At 44.9% G+C, this 15,844-nt stretch overlaps 1 protein-coding gene across 4 annotated transcripts in view; it reads right to left on the bottom strand.

Moving 5' to 3' along the window:
- FNDC1 (fibronectin type III domain containing 1) overlaps positions 1–15,844 on the bottom strand; it is a 107,595-nt gene that overhangs the window by 70,896 nt on the left and 20,855 nt on the right. For 3 of the 4 annotated variants that reach the window (XM_086708252.1, XM_025925619.2, XM_086708253.1), the window contains exons 2-4: positions 8,804–8,998; positions 6,384–6,470; positions 5,873–5,941 (exon numbers count right to left, since the gene is read on the bottom strand). The exons of the other annotated variant lie outside the window; for it this stretch is intronic. In XM_086708252.1, the coding sequence (XP_086564378.1) occupies positions 5,873–5,941; positions 6,384–6,470; positions 8,804–8,998 (351 nt within the window). The remainder of the gene's footprint in view (positions 1–5,872; positions 5,942–6,383; positions 6,471–8,803; positions 8,999–15,844) is intronic. 4 annotated transcript variants of the gene reach the window in all.

Below are 15,844 nucleotides of genomic sequence, written 5' to 3'. Positions count from 1 at the left end.
CTCTCTCTTTCAAAAATAAATAAACATAAAAAAAAAAATGAGTAAATCAAAGGACCCAGCCCTTGAGGAGCTCACCACCCGGGCTGTGAACCAAAAATTGATTTTTGCCCTGCAAATCGTACTTAGTAACAACTGATAATGGCATGAGAAAGCTCCCGAGGAAATAATGCCACAGACATTATTAAACCCCCGTTGGCTGGGACGTTAATGGAAACTAGCTTGCAAAAAGACCAACTGATCATAATTAATTAAAAATTTCTGGACTGCAGTCTACTCTAAGTCTGGCACAGAGCAGCCCCATGGTCTGGCTCCAGCATTACCTGATGGATAATCAGATAATCAGCACTGTGTGTGATTTGCCCACGGGTGGGTTGTGCCGGCACCCTTTACCCAGAGTGACACGGACGCGTGTCTTCTGGCCCACGTGGCAGGATTCCTGCCATCACACACAGAGAAGGGGAGGGCAGCACAGATGGGGGGGCCATTGGGGGAGGCACTTTCAGTGGATCCCTGGAGACACTTCTTTCTTCTGTGCACTTTTGTGTCCTTGGGCACGCACTCAACACCCAGACACTCCAAGTCAGTGTTTTCTCCCTTTGCTAATAGGATTTTTGACTTTGTTGACCTAAAACAGCCAAAGTAGGGTGGAGAGAAAGGCTCGGAGCCATTTCTCAGTAATAAAAATGATTCCCAATTGCTTGCTAAGCTTAAAATCATCCATGAAAAGTGGTGAATCAATCCACTTAGTGTCCAAAATTCACGAAATTTCAAAGCTGAAAGGAACCATAGAATGAAACCTAGAACCTGAGACAGTTCTTAGAAAGGAGCCTAAAAACTTCTTGTCGAGTGCAGCATGTTACAGCTGAGGAATCTGGATCTGGGAATGTCCTGGGCAGCCCGGGCAGCCGTGCACAGGGCAGAGACACCGGCTTGATGGGGACAGCGGCTTGAAGTCAACAGGTCAGGAAACAGCCCATCGCCCCACACCAGGGTTAGAGTTTCCACGCTCGACATCAGTCACATTTAAATAAATTGGCACGAAAATACACCTGAAGGTCAGTGCTCATTTTGATGAGCTACTGATAGAAAAGGGCAGAATTCGTATTTCTAGATTATGAAATACCCATTTCTCATATGCCTGTAGGTATTGCCTATGAAAAGAAATGCCAGGGCAGGAAGACACCAAACTGTGGGGCGCATGGCTTCCTGCTTCATCATTTCCATGTCAAATAATTGGACACCTGTTCAACAGCAGGTATCAGCTGTTTGAGGCAGGCACTGAGGGGAGCGTCGGGGCTCCCATGATGGATGCGAACCCAGGCCTGCCCTCTGGCTTGACCATGCGTGCAAAGCAGCTTCACGTGCATGAAGTCAGCCTTGAAGAGACGTGCAGACTGCAGCTCCCCTCAGAGCCGAGAGGAGGGAAGGGAGATGAGAGTTTGGAGGTCACAGGAAATAAGAGGAGGGGTGTCACGCTGATGGCCTTTATTTCCCAGGGAGGAGGGAAGCAGGGCTAAAAGCGAGAGGAGAACGGGCAAAGGGAGGAGCCTGAGCAAAGTGGCAACATTCTGGCCCAACCCGTGGAAGAAAGGAAGGAGCCGGATTTAGGGCACATAGAACAGCAGCCAAGCAGCGCTGAGGACCCGCGTGGAGTTGGCTAACCAGCGGTAAGGAGTGACAATGGTGCAGATCAGCTCAACTCTCTGCTTCTCCCATGAGGCTCAACAATGCACATGCAGGAGGGATGGGGGGTGGGGGGTGGTGGTGTGGGGACTAGCAGGCCACTGAGGCTGTCCCTCTGTCAGGGGGCCGGCCGTGCTGACATGAGTGGGACCAGGATAAGACGAGAAGTGAGCCAGGAGACGGCTCTGGACCGTGGAAATGGGACGTGTCTCTGGACCCAAAGCCTGAGTAGGTCTGAAAGTGAGCTCAGGAGAGCGAGGCAGTTGAGGAGGCGAGATGACTGTGGAGAGGAGCAGCTTTACCACAGGTGGTAGGTGGCAGCAGCTGGAAAGCTTGAGGTGAAGCTGTCACATGGGCCACTGTCATGAAGGACGCCAGTGTGGACAGGCCATTATGAGCCTAGCGCCAACATGCTATTTGTATTTGGGGAGCAAACTGGAGGTCAGGTACCAAGCCAGTGTTGGTTGAGAATGGCCACGGAGAACTGTGGGCTCAAGTCTGAGCTATAAGTTAATTGTCTACAAAATGAGCAAGCTTCAGGAACTAAAATATGATATAACAAAATATGAGGCACAAATCTGACTTTTCCCTCCATATTATGTCTAGTTTGGGCCCCATAGCTTAAGGGCAGCATGACGATTTTTAGAAAACCATCACCTTATTAAAAATACACATGATCCGGGGTGCCTGGGTGGCTCAGTGGGTTGAGCATCTATCTGACTCTTGACTTTGGCTCAGGTCACAACGATCTCAAGATTCCTGAGTTCATGCCCCACTGTCGGCACAGAGCCTGCTTGGGATTATCTCTCTCTCCCTCTCTCTCTGCCCCTCCACTGCTCTCTTCTCTCTCTCTCAAAATAAAGAAATAAACTTTAAAAAAATACATATGATCTTACTGAGAACTAAAATTTTCCAGATGAAGAGCCTGGTGAAGGCAGGTTGACCTGCACGCCCAGTCGCTGGGCTGGTTGGAATCAGGGTTGGGCCATGGTCCTGTCCTGACCCCAGTGTCTGGCTTTGCACAGACCATATGACCCCACAACCAGTCAACAGGGGGGAAAAAAAAGCTAAAACAGCTTCAGAAAAGAAATCTTCAGGGGAGGTAAATAATAAGATTCCAGTATCTGGACTTGGGACTTCTCTTCCCTGGGGACTAAACAGAGGAATATGGGTTTAAGTCTCAGTGAGAGGGATCTTACATTTAAATACACAGAGAACTTTCTAGCTGAAAGATAGAACAGGAGCTACCCAAAGCCAAAGCTGAAACTTCTGCCAGGGAATTGCAGAAGTCCTCTTACTTTCTGAGTCCTCTGGGTTTTCAGATTTGGACGAGCGACCAGTCTGAGAATCACTCAAGTCGGCCCTGGCACGTTCTTCCTCCTAATGCTCACCCCCACGGTCCCCATACCATCTCAGTCTGGCGTCACCACCTTTGCGCCTCCTGGGTTCCCCCACCCTGCTTATTCTAGATCTCAATGTTGTTCACTTTTCAAAGAACTTATGATCATGCTACAGGCTGAATTGTGTCCCCACCCACCCCCACCCCCGCCCAAATTCACGTGTTGAAGTCCTGACCCTCAGTTATCCCAGGAGGTAAATGTATCTGGAGACTGAGCCTTGAAGAGGTGGTTAAATTACAGTGAGGCCCCTGGGGTGGGCCCTAATCCCATCTAACTGGTGTCCTTTTAAGGAGAAGAAATTCGGAGACACAAAGAGATACCAAGAATGTGCACTCCTAGAGGAAAGGCAAGCCAAAGAGAGAGTCCTCAGGGGAAATCAGACCTGCTGACAACTTGATCTTGGACTTCCAGGCTCTAGAACTGCGAGAAAATAAACATCTATTGTTTAAGCCACCCTCTGTGGTATTTTGTTATGGCGACCCTAGCAAACTAATACAGATTATATGCATTATGTTTTGCTTATATGTTTATTGTCTTTCTTTCCCTCTAGACCACAGTCTCCATTAAGGCAAGCCCTTGTCTATCTTCTTCATTATTGTATCTTTAGCATCCAGACATGCTGGCAAAATCAATGGCGCTAAATGAATGAATCTAATAATTAAGGAAAGATAACGAGGTCAAGATAGGTCTCAGCAGCATAAAGAGGCCTTCTGGAATTTGAAATGAAACTACTGTTTCCAGCAAAGTAAAAGAATAGATTTCCCTCTGGCTTCAAATAAAACACTAGAATAAAGTGGGATGTCACCAGTCAAAGCACTAAAGGGAACCCTTGGGACCTCACCCCAGGAGTCAATGCCAATGTCTGCCAATATCCCCAGGACAAATCCCTTCTTTTGAATGAAGATACTTGGAATTCAGAATACTTCTTTTGTTTAACTACCAGGATTATAATTTATTAACCATTCCTCAGAACAGCAGCATAGTATTTTCCAAGCCTTATAAAAAAGGTGTAGATGCATGCTGATCACTTCTTGATCACTTCTCATAAATTATTCTTATTATTTTAATAACAACGAAATGTGATTTTTTTTTTCTGGAGCACTGTCGCCAAGTTTATGCATTCTGGATATTCATTACAAAAATTCTGCTTTACAGCATATGCTGTAAATTGTTTCAGCTAATTTCTTCCAATATCTTTTGTATCATAATGTGTAACAAATATACTATAATGTACTATAGAAGAGTGCTCTTTGGCAACTAGGGCACACAAAGTCTTCTACAGAGAGAGGTTAAATCATCTTACTGTACATAAGACCAATAATGAGTTGGAACACGATTGTCTATGAGTCCCAATTCCCAGCATTTCGGTAATTCATGCTCACGTCATACATACACACACACACACACACACACACACACACACACACACACACACACACAGAAAGGTCATACATACACGTACTTCTATTAAAGAAGGCACAAGGAATTCATTACTTAAGAAAAAGCAAAAGAAAACTATTTGTTCTAAAACCACTGACATTCAGAAAACTTTATCAGAAAGATTATAAAAAATAAAATGGTCATTTAAAATACAAGATTCAGATACAAGGCACTGAACCTCTGTCAGCAAAGAGTTTACATGTGCCTCTTCAGGGGTAGACAATCGAGGAATAAACACCCTTGTCTATTCTGCATATTCCTAGGTGTACTACCATCTTGGCTACTTTACTGTCATCATCCTCTCCGTTTTGACCCTTGGCCTTTTGCTCTTGTCTCTCCTGTCACCCTCATACACTCTCTGCTCGCACTCTCACTCTGGAGCATGACTCCACAATGCATGTCTGTCTCTTACTTCTCTCTTCCAAATTTCATCCCTTCACATGTAATCACCTCTAACATGTCTCCCTTCCATCACCCCTGGGGTCAACACAAGTCCAACATATTGTAACAAAAACATATCACCTTTCCTGGAAAGCCAGTTTCCTTTTCTGGTTGTTTCATTTTTCCACCCCTTTTTTGGTGGAAAAGGGACCTTGAAGCTGCCTACACCCATCAAATCTGACCTGAGAAGCAGATTATGGTCATTGGTTTCAAAGTACTCACCTTCCTCTCAACAACAACACCAGACTGATGTACTTAAAAACATGGGTCATGAAAATACAGTTCCTCGCCATAACGCCTTTGGGATATCATCCAACCACACTCCAAAACAACCACACTCATACAAGAACGTACAAGAAATGTACACACTTCTCTCAACAAGTAAAACAACATGACTAGACAACAGCAACATCCAAATGATAAAACATATATACAAATATGGAGCAGAGATGGAAGGCACGTTCTCTAACATATCACAAAATATCCCATGGTTACAAGAAAACAGAGAAAGACTTGATGCATGCAGCATATTAGCCAATAAAAGCCACTGCTTGGTGGGTTCCATTCATTTACGCCATCCACAGGAAAAAGAGCTGTAACGATCCTCATCAGGCCAGGACTGCCATCTCAACCACCATATTTGCCTGTTAACAGTGCAACAGTATCCCCAGATGTGGACGCGGACACCTCCCCACTCCAGAACATGAAAGAACAGTGAGAAATGAGCAACAATGGCTGCAGTCTGGGCCATCAGGTGCACAGCAGGTTGACCAAAACCGTGTGGCATGTGTGTTAGTTTAGCGATGGGAACTGAATGAAGGTTGGTGAGCACATGTGTGTGACAGAAACACCACCCTCTTGCGAGACGGTGCCTCAGTGAAGACATGAACCGAAGGAGCACGAGGTACCTGTGACGGTTTCATTAAATGGTCCTGGACCCTTAATGGGAAAACCATCAATCTTGATCCATTCACCTCCTAAATGAGGAAAATGCAACTTCATAGTTAGAAACAAGAACGATTGGATTTTCCACATTTCTGCGCAGCCCTAACGTATATTTAATGGTCTTTTCAACACTCTTCCAGAGGATCTGCTCAGGCCACATCAGTAACAAGGCACATACGCTTTATCGACAACACATCTTTTTGGTCTTTTGCACGTGGTTTACTCTTAACGAGTGCTCAAAAAAATAGGACAAAACACGAATGACCTACATTCAAATTACTTTAAAAGAAGGAGCAAATCTCTCCTAGTTTTCAATCTTTCAGCTTGCTAGACAAGTCTAAAAAAAAAAAAGAAAATTCCTGTTTTGGAACTCTTTAAAGATTCTACGTTTGTGTAGACCTGAGAAAGCAAGGAGAGATGTTTCTCCCAATCTAAGTAACAAAAAGACAGCCTCCAATTCTAGGTAAGACTTACCAGGCAGGCTTTCAGCTCTGTAAACTGGACGGCTCACTCCATTGTGGTTTTCTGCAGTAACCAGCACAAAGTACACTACACCCGGCTCTGAAACATATGGTTTATATCAAGCCACCATTTCACATCTCCAAGAATGACAGTTCAATTCACTAACCGTCTTCCTCATATATAACCAAATAAAGAAATCTGAATTAAGCGACAAGTCTAACTACGGCTTTCTCTCTCACTGTTTTAATCGCTATCGCTAACATTCCTCTCATGTAACTAAAATACACCTGACCCAAAGAACACAAAATTTATTTGTAGTACAAAGTACATGGCATGTGTAATAAGCCTGGATCCGTGAGCAGTAGGCAGAAAAAGCTTTTGAGTTTTTTAATGTGAAATTAATGCAGGAAATAGAAATGCACTGTCTGCTAACTAGATGTTTTAACCTATGCTATCAGTAACTGCCAATAATATCTCTCCATGAAAGCTCCAAACAGAAATCTCCAAAAAACAGTAAGAAAATGTCAGTGGAACTCATAAAATTTAGCACATGGGAAATCTTCATTGCAACACACATAAAGCTTCGTGAAATTTTCCCCTTATCCCAGTAAAACACTCCCTTTACTAGATCTGTGTGCTGTCTTTGACTATTTCAACAAATATCTAGAAAAACAGTTGTTGGAATCTTGGAAATGCTAATCTTGAAATAACTGGGCTCCACTTTTTGACTTGCATCTAGGGGTCAAGGTCAAATTGCGATGCTCTCTTTGGCTGAGCTCCTGAAGTCAGTGGAACAGGAAGGGAAGCCAAGACGCCACATTACCAAGTGAGTGCGCCCCAAATGTGCAGCTTCAGAAAGCAAAACTCCAGTAGTGCTGGTTTTCCTCAAAATAAATTACTGCGAAAGGTAAGTGAAGGTGCGAACTCCTTGAGGAGACGAAAGTGTGCGGGCACGTGAGGGGCCAAAGGCTGGAGAGATAAGAGTTAGTTGTATCAAAGACAATAACGGTTATTACATTTCTCAAAGTGAGGACTATTCCTGCAACGGAACTTTAGTTCTCGGGCCAGAGGTCCAGGAACAGCGACACAGTGATGCCCTCTAGCATCCCTGCTGTGCTCAAGGCCAGTGTGACTTCTGTCTGACTGAGGCAAGGCCTGCTGGCATTGAGGGTTTGGCACGACCTGCCAGACCAACTGGAAAATGCTCTAGATCCAGACAGAACGCAAAATCATGCTTCGCCAGGCACTTTCTCTCTTCATCCTGAGGTTATTCGTATTTTCAAAGAAATGTAATCCACATGTCTCTGACTCCTGTTAACTCATCAGTGAGTTACTTGGGAGGCATTATTTGTTTTTCAGTGGGCTCTAGGGCTCTCTTTTTGCATGTGTTTCTTCTCTGCAGCAATCGTAACAACCTAAGGTTTGAAGAAGCAGATATGACCCTGCTCATGCCTTGGGTCCAACAGAATCTCCATTTAACCTCGTAGTTGGACTTTCTAGGGTGATACTGACATGGAAAGGATTCGGAGAAATGTATGTGTGGCTGGAACTACCAAGAAGGAAATCTGGCCCCCCTTATGCCCCTTCTATACACTCTCTGCTCCATTACTCAGAAAGCCTAACATTAGGGAGCAGGAGGTGGAGGAGTAAGTGCGTAGACTATGGCCAGGAACCCAAGGAGTCATGAGTTGATTTTGATCCACCAGAGGAAGGCAGGAAAATGGTGACCTGGCACAGGGAGACCTGGCTGTCATGGATGCTGACTTCTGTTACTTCTTCACGATCCATCGTGAGGTTGGGCTGTGACGTGACTGTAGAATAAATGGAGTTTCAGGCTCGTCAGATCAAAAACGCAGAAGCCAGGGGATCCCTGGGAGGTGGCAGCTCAAAACCTAAGTTCAAAACCGCCTATACCTGCACTTATAAAACAATATATCTAGGAAAAACTGCAAACATTACAAACTTCCAGAATCAAATTTAACGGGGAGAATGTTACATCTTTGAACCAGATGTGGCTAAGCGAATATCGCACATACGTACCTTCACAGGGACTCATTACTTGAGTAACCTCTGATTGATTTGTAAACTAGAAAGCTCAAGATGAAGCTACAAAGTAGTTGAGTTTCTATGAAACAAACAAAGGACCAACGTATTTTCCAAAAGCACATTCAGAAACTAAAAATGGTTTCCTACACCCATTTAGAGAGATATCCAGAAATACTAGAATTCAAATGCAGAATGAGGAAGCCCAGGGGCAAGATAAAGGTTAAGCCACAGCCTCATGAACTCGGCTCCCCATTCCCAAAGAACCAGGAGGTCCCTTGAGCCTGTCCACACTGTGTCTCACAAACAGCCATCCTACCTAAGAAGGGAACTGAGAAGGTTGGTGTACAGTTAGTTCTGACTGGGAACAAGACCAGAGTGTCACTTACCCACATCCTCAATAAGGAAGGAGTGCGTCTCGGCATTCACCTTGATGTATTTAAGACTTTTCAGTGACTTCCCATAGGCAATGTTGTAATGCTCCACAGGTCTACTGGTAGCATCTTTGGGTGGGTCCCATGTGACTTTCAGGCCCATTTTAGTGGACAGCAGTTTCACGTGCCTTGGCTTCAGTGGGTGGTCAGCTATGCAAACAGCATGACTATGAACTTACGGGAACACAGACTGGGAAAACGAATTTTTTTTTCCAGTGTTCTCTGATATTGTTATCAAAAGAGCAAATGACTCTTCATTTGTCTGGTCCTAAAGACTTTAAGTACAATCATGTTTGAACATCATTATAGGATGAGAGCAAGACAAACATACCAAACCCACAAGCTTTTATGTATTTTGGATAAAACAGTGGGTGGTAAATTTAAAACAAAAGTGAATCAAAACAAACTTGAGGCATTCTCTGGCTTGATTATGCTGCTTTGCTAGCACAGGAACAATGAACTCATAATTTGACATATTCTCCAGAGGCAACCATATATCAAATAACTTCTCAGCATTTTGTATGGTATAGTTGGATAATCTTTAAAATACCTCTGAGAGCAACATAAAATTTTCATGATAAGGGAGACTATCCATTGCAGCCAAAGTGAGATAATGGAAGTGTTCATTTCCACAAAGAAAACAAACCAAGATCATCAACAGCTTAAAAGGGAGATAAGCCTCTGGTATATCTGAATATAACTGATTTAAATGTCTCCATATTTTGTCCCAGAAGAGGAAAAACAAGTTATTAAGAAGCACAATTCCATTTGTTTCTTCAGTTCTGAGGTTCCGTACAAGTATTCTAGATTTTCAAAAATAACCCAAATGAGACATAACATTTTGTCAAACAAAATCTCTCAGTCCACACCGTAATGGATCCTAACACAGAACACATAACACAATATAAACACATGCTAAACATTCACACAAATAAAGTTTAGGCAAATTTGGATCTGAAACTGTTTATTCAGTGATGCCAGGCACTCCCAGGAAAGAAAAAAGTAGTCAAAAAACCTGGAAACCTTTTAACTTAGTAACATTAAGAAAAGTGAATTTGGAACCTCGTGGAAAAAGAAAGGGGAAGTGTTTCATGATGAAACGTGGATTGGTTAGTATGTGATTTTAATACTGGATGAAAATTCAGAACACAGGAAGCACAGATGACCCTAACATACCCGAAAACTTCCCCGCTGCCTCAGGAGGAACACGATGAGAAAAGGGGAGAACTTGTGGACCCCACTCAAAGAAATCCAAGGAGTAAAAAAGAAGAGAATGAATATGATGATTTCAAAGCAGAAGAGAAAGAGACAAAAGCATGTTGTCTGACTACGGGCACGAAGAGAAACCCACGAAGCAACCCGTCCCCAGTTCCAGAGATGAGGGGTGTCAGGATGGGAGAAATCAGAAAAGAAACCTGGTACTCTGTGTGGAATTTTGAGTTCAGGAGACTGTACGCACGGCAAGGGGTTGACTTCCTGCGCATTTACTAGCAATCACAGCTACTCTTCAATAATGCTCAGGTACTCCTGCCTCACCCACAAGAAACCTTCCAGGACTTACTTAGCCAGAGGACTGGGGCTCCCTTCCCTCGGTTCCCTTTATTTTTCCCAAGGCTTCATTCCAGAAACCTCTCCTCCTCCTCTGCCATCTGACTAACGAACTTTTTCGAGTTGCGTTCCATGTTTCCCCCAACGGCAGAAATCAGTTCCAGGAATCCGCTATTTCACAGTGACCAAAAGGTGTGCAAGAGTAAAGCGAGGTCTCCAGAGCCTGCAAAGGGATGCTCACGGCTGGGCGGTTCTCCCAAGGACGAAAACAAATCAATGAGTGCGTGAATAACATTTTTCTTTATGGTTCCATTCCAAATCTAAGAAAAGTTAGATCCCGGACAGACACAGCTGAAACAAGAGGCCTGTGAAACCCAAACACTGTCACATCTTCTCCTGGGCACTCGTGATTCAATTAGCACAAACCTGCCTAGGCCTGAAAATGCTGGACTTTCATTACCGGTATCTGAAAAGAAGAACAATTTATAAACATACTCCTTGTTCTTCCCGGCTCTGCCTCACATCTACCCTTGGACCCGGCATAGATGAATTTCCAACTCACGCAAGAATCCATGTTCAAATGGTTGCATCAGCCCAGCATATGGGGAAACACTCAAAACCTTCAAGGAGCTCCAGTAAGGGGCACAAGTAAAGAAGGGCAAGGGGCAAATACCTCTGGGTTGCCAAAACCTAATGAATCTCATTTCGTTGTGCTCACACAATCAAAGCCTCCAACTGCGTCCATGCATGAGTCTGTTTGTTCTCCTGTTGCCAATGATCAAGTACCATCAGTGTGTCTCCACTTGATAACTGCCTGAGCCAGCATGTGTATGCTGAGAAAAAGGCCATATGGTGCGTGCAACTGCTCTAAAGTAAATACGAATGGGAGAGTTCAGGGGATAGGAAGAGAGGATTTTTTTTTAATTTTTTTTTTTTTAACGTTTATTTATTTTTGAGACAGAGAGAGACAGAGCATGAACGGGGGCGGGTCAGAGAGAGGGAGACACAGAATCTGAAACAGGCTCCAGGCTCTGAGCTGTCAGCACAGAGCCCGACGTGGAGCTTGAACTCACGGACCGCGAGATCATGACCTGAGCCGAAGTCGGCGGCTTAACCAACTGAGCCACCCAGGCGCCCCAGGAAGAGGGATTTATCGAGTGTCTACCGTCCACCACGCACCGCTCTGAGCACCCAACCTTATGCTGCAGGAGACGCTCAGAACACACATAACCTGGGAGAACACACATAACTCCCTCCATATTGCAGAAGGGGGAAAGAAGGCCTTGGAGCAAGGAGGTTAGCGTTCAGCCAGAGTCACACAGCTGCACCCAGGGGGAGCCAAATGCAAGCCCTGCTTTGTCCTATTCTAAAGCCCAGGTCTCCCTCCCCCCACAGCTCCCAGATCCTCAGAATCTGCTCCGGCCCATACATGATCTGTGATCACTGCCAGTGAAACCACCCTTGTAAAAAAGATAAGGCCTCCGTAGTTGTAGTTGTGATTACCATTTCCTCTACCATGCTGCTTTCCCCTCGGGACAGGGCGGGGGCGGGGGGGCACTCCTGAGCCACCCCAGTCATGGCACCTTGTGCTGGGTGTCCTCATCCTCCCTCTCTCTGAAGGCATGGAAGAAGTGGACGAGGTAGTCTCTCAGGGATATTTGCACTCTTAGGACAAAACCTGAGACCAAATGACTTTTCTTATAGCAACGCTTTAGGCCTTACAGAGTCACCTAATAAAGGTCGTTTTTAAACACGAAGACCTTTGGGGGACCTGGAACCATACTTTCAAAGCAGCCTTAGGATCAGTCTCCTTAAGATCAATCCTGAATGTAAGGTTTTCCAAAGGCCTGAGGCCAGTCTACCATGACCCCTCCTCCCACCCTACCCCCCAGCACAGGCAAACTGGGACAGTTAAACAAACTATACGGTGGCTTGATTAGCAGGTATTTTCACCCCCTGGATTCTCATCAACTTTGATATTTAAAATTGATGTCATTTGTGATGCTTCCTACCATCTGTACCCTCCTCAGAAAGAACTGGAGGAAGAGTAGAGAGACCCTAGATCAAAAGTGATCTTGTCTGTCATTCCAGCCCCACCCAGAGCTCCCTGAGCCCAAGTTCTCGGTGAACTCATCAAATCAGCATCTATCTAAGGAACAGCCAGTCCAGGCGGCACAAATCAATGTGCATACACTTGGATTACCTGACAGAAAGCTTCTTCTTGGGACTAGAAACATGCCAATATGTTCTATTCCTGATGATCATTTTGTAGGTCTCCTGATTTCCTTCCTTAAATGTGAAGTAAAGGCATAAAGACTTTGAAATTGGTTTCCAGGACTGCAGACTGCATTCTGGTTCTGTGCTGTGGGATCAACATTCTGGGAGTACAAAGATGCAATATGACAAAGTGGTTCCTCATTTATTCTAAGTGTTCTTAGAATCTTATAATAGACCACCCTCTGTTAGATAAATGCAGCACGTGACCTTTTGTAATAGTTCTCAGTATTCTTGCCTGATAAGGACGTATGATACTGGGTATATTCTTTAAAGCTATGTGTCCCACGAGCTGCCTCTTTAAAAAGGACAAAGGAAAAACCCAAAGTCAACACAACAGGAATTATATGGCCCAACAGAGGGAACACTGGGAGGTAATCTCACAGAGCGTGCACGACAGGTTAGGGCCACAACAAGCTGTTTTTTTCTTCTCCACAGGATGCAAAATGAGGAAATGAGCTTAAGCTGCAGCCTAAGGGATTTTAGGTTAAGTAAAAAAGAATTTCCTGTCCATGTCTTTCCCCTTTTCTCCCCATTCAAGGCTGTCTTTGAATAGAGCAAATGGTAAGATGCTCCAGACAGAAGAAGGAAGCTACTAAAGTCTGCTGTGATGGAAGCAATTTCATACCATGACAAAGCCACTTCCAGACTTTGTGCCAGTAACCATTACCCAAATTCAAGAATATTTTGCCATGTACCAAGTGGCATATGGTATTTTGGTGATCTTTCAGATTCCCAGCCACTGCCAGGCTAGACATGTCTGAGCCATGGTTCCCATGAGACCTCTACTGGTTTGTTCAGGAATGGAAAATAAGGGCACAGTCAGTACCTAGAGTTGCTCCTTTGGTCTAGCTCCAAACCTCAGGTCTTATCCAAGAGGGCTCTAGAAGGCCAGTTTGCTTCAAGGGTCAAAGTATGGATCCCTTTCTGCTCAAGGATAGATACCAAAATTCCAATGGCTCTGTAATGTCTGCCCTTAGAAGGTCTTCAGCTTCTGCAGAGTGACCTCAAGGGATTCTCCAGGGCTGACGAATGCCCTTGGGATGCCAGAGCTAGGTTCCCAAGGCAGGCTGGCCTGACCAACATCTGCAGGGCCCATTTTTCATAGTGGACAGGGGCAAGACTCTTCACCTGCCCCTTGCTCACCTTGCCACTCTGGCATCTTTCTTGACACCACAATTGACCATATGCCTGGTTCTCACTTAAATGGCTGATGGATTGAAGAAAAAGATGTTAGCAGGATTTAGACTCATGAGATCAACCAAGGATATCCAACCCAAATACCTCCAAGGACCAGGAAGATCAAGCAAATAGTGAAGACACATTAAGGAGTGTCCACTGAGTCTAAAGGCACAATTTGGTCTCACTTTAGGTACAGATCTGTTCAAGGATTCCTATCTCACTGCCAGACCACCCTCTGTCCCATGAGAGACCTAAAGGCTCTGCAAAAAAAAACCAAAAAACGAAAAACAAAAAACTGGCCTGGGCTCCAAAGAAGAAAGGAAGGTCCACCCCAGGATGGTTTTGGGTAGGGGAGTGTAGGATACTACACAGGCTTCAACTACTAGCAAAACTGATGACTTCCAGATGTCTAGCTCTGGCCTAACCATCCCAGACTGACAGTCCCTACTGCCTAGGTGATAGTCCCATGTGAGTTCCAAATGTAACGTGTTCAAAGTGAACTCAGTATCTCACTTCTCACTATCTTGGTTCAGATATCACCATCCATCCTTAAGGGTACAGGCATAGCCACAACGAACAAAAATATGTATATTCCTAGAAAGGGAATTCTGTCAAGGGCTATTTCTCAGAATAAAGGGATGGAAAGTTCAGAATTAATTGATAAAATGAATCAATGGTAGGGGCACCTGGGTGGCTCAGTGGTTAAGTGTCCAACTCTTGATTTTGGCTCAGGTCATGATCTCATGGTTCATGAGTTCAAGTCCCAAATTGGGCTCTGTGCTGACACCACCGAACATGCTTGGGATTCTCTCTCCCTCTCTCTCTGCCCCTCCCCTGCTTGTTCTCTCTCTCTCTGTCTCTCAAAATAAATTAACATTAAAAAAAAAGATTCAATGGTAAAAAGTAATCCAAAATGGACACAATTCATGTAAAAAATCATGATTTGAAGACTGTGATTAAAAACAGTAACTGAGGGGTGCCTGGGTGGCGCAGTCGGTTAAGCGTCCGACTTCAGCCAGGTCACGATCTCGCGGTCCGTGAGTTCGAGCCCCGCGTCAGGCTCTGGGCTGATGGCTCAGAGCCTGGAGCCTGTTTCCGATTCTGTGTCTCCCTCTCTCTCTGCCCCTCCCCCGTTCATGCTCTGTCTCTCTCTATCCCAAAAAAAATAAACGTTGAAAAAAAAAAAAAACCAGTAACTGAACCTTTCTGGATCCAAAATATTGTTTTTGCTTTTTTCTTTGTTTTGTTCTACTTTTGAAAAGTCACACTGTGACTTCATTATATTCTCTACATAGGCAAACAATCAAACTAACAGGTTTAGTATTGATAAGGTTAAATTAAAGAGGGTGGATCGGATGTGTGACCGTCATCATGCTTTCTGTCTTCCTCTCTTCTCCAATTCCAGACCCTCAGGTGAACACAGAAGGAAGAGCTGAGCCTAGGAGCAGAACCCCTCAGGGCCGCTGCCTCACAGGTGGGGAGAAAGCAACAGGCCTGAGCCACAACCCAGGACCCTCCCATGTGGAAGCAGGAATGGAGCCTATGGCAAGGCAGACCTGAAGAGGAAACTCACATGTCTGTGTCTTCTAACCCATTACTGTCACCGACTAGAGAAAGTAGGCCAATGGAGACTGGGCTCTTTCCACTCACCCCTCAGATACAGCAAGTCTCGTGGAGGAAAGGGGGTACAGGATGAGGAGAGAGACCAGAAGCGAAACATGAGGAGAGGAAAATGGAAGTCCCCTTAACATCCCCAGAAGACTATTCCCCAGAAGACTATTCCCACTGGGCATGACCATTAACCTGGCCCCACTGGGAATGACCATTACCCTGATGTCAACTTGTGGCTGCTCCTTCAGAGTGAGGATCAGGACCACCGGCTCCACCTTCAGGAGCCTCCCCATTGCCAACCACTGTCCTACCATGTGTCCTCCTGGGGTTACAGATAGGGATCTCCCCCAGCCCCCAAAAGGCTCTGAAAGGAGGAGGGTT

Source organism: Puma concolor, chromosome B2 (genome assembly GCF_028749965.1).
Source record: "Puma concolor isolate L17-30 chromosome B2, mPumCon1.1.hap2, whole genome shotgun sequence".
NCBI classification, from domain to species: Eukaryota; Metazoa; Chordata; class Mammalia; order Carnivora; family Felidae; genus Puma; species Puma concolor.
Note: the sequence above shows the minus strand (reverse complement) of the source record. Positions and strands in the feature narration are given on the sequence as shown.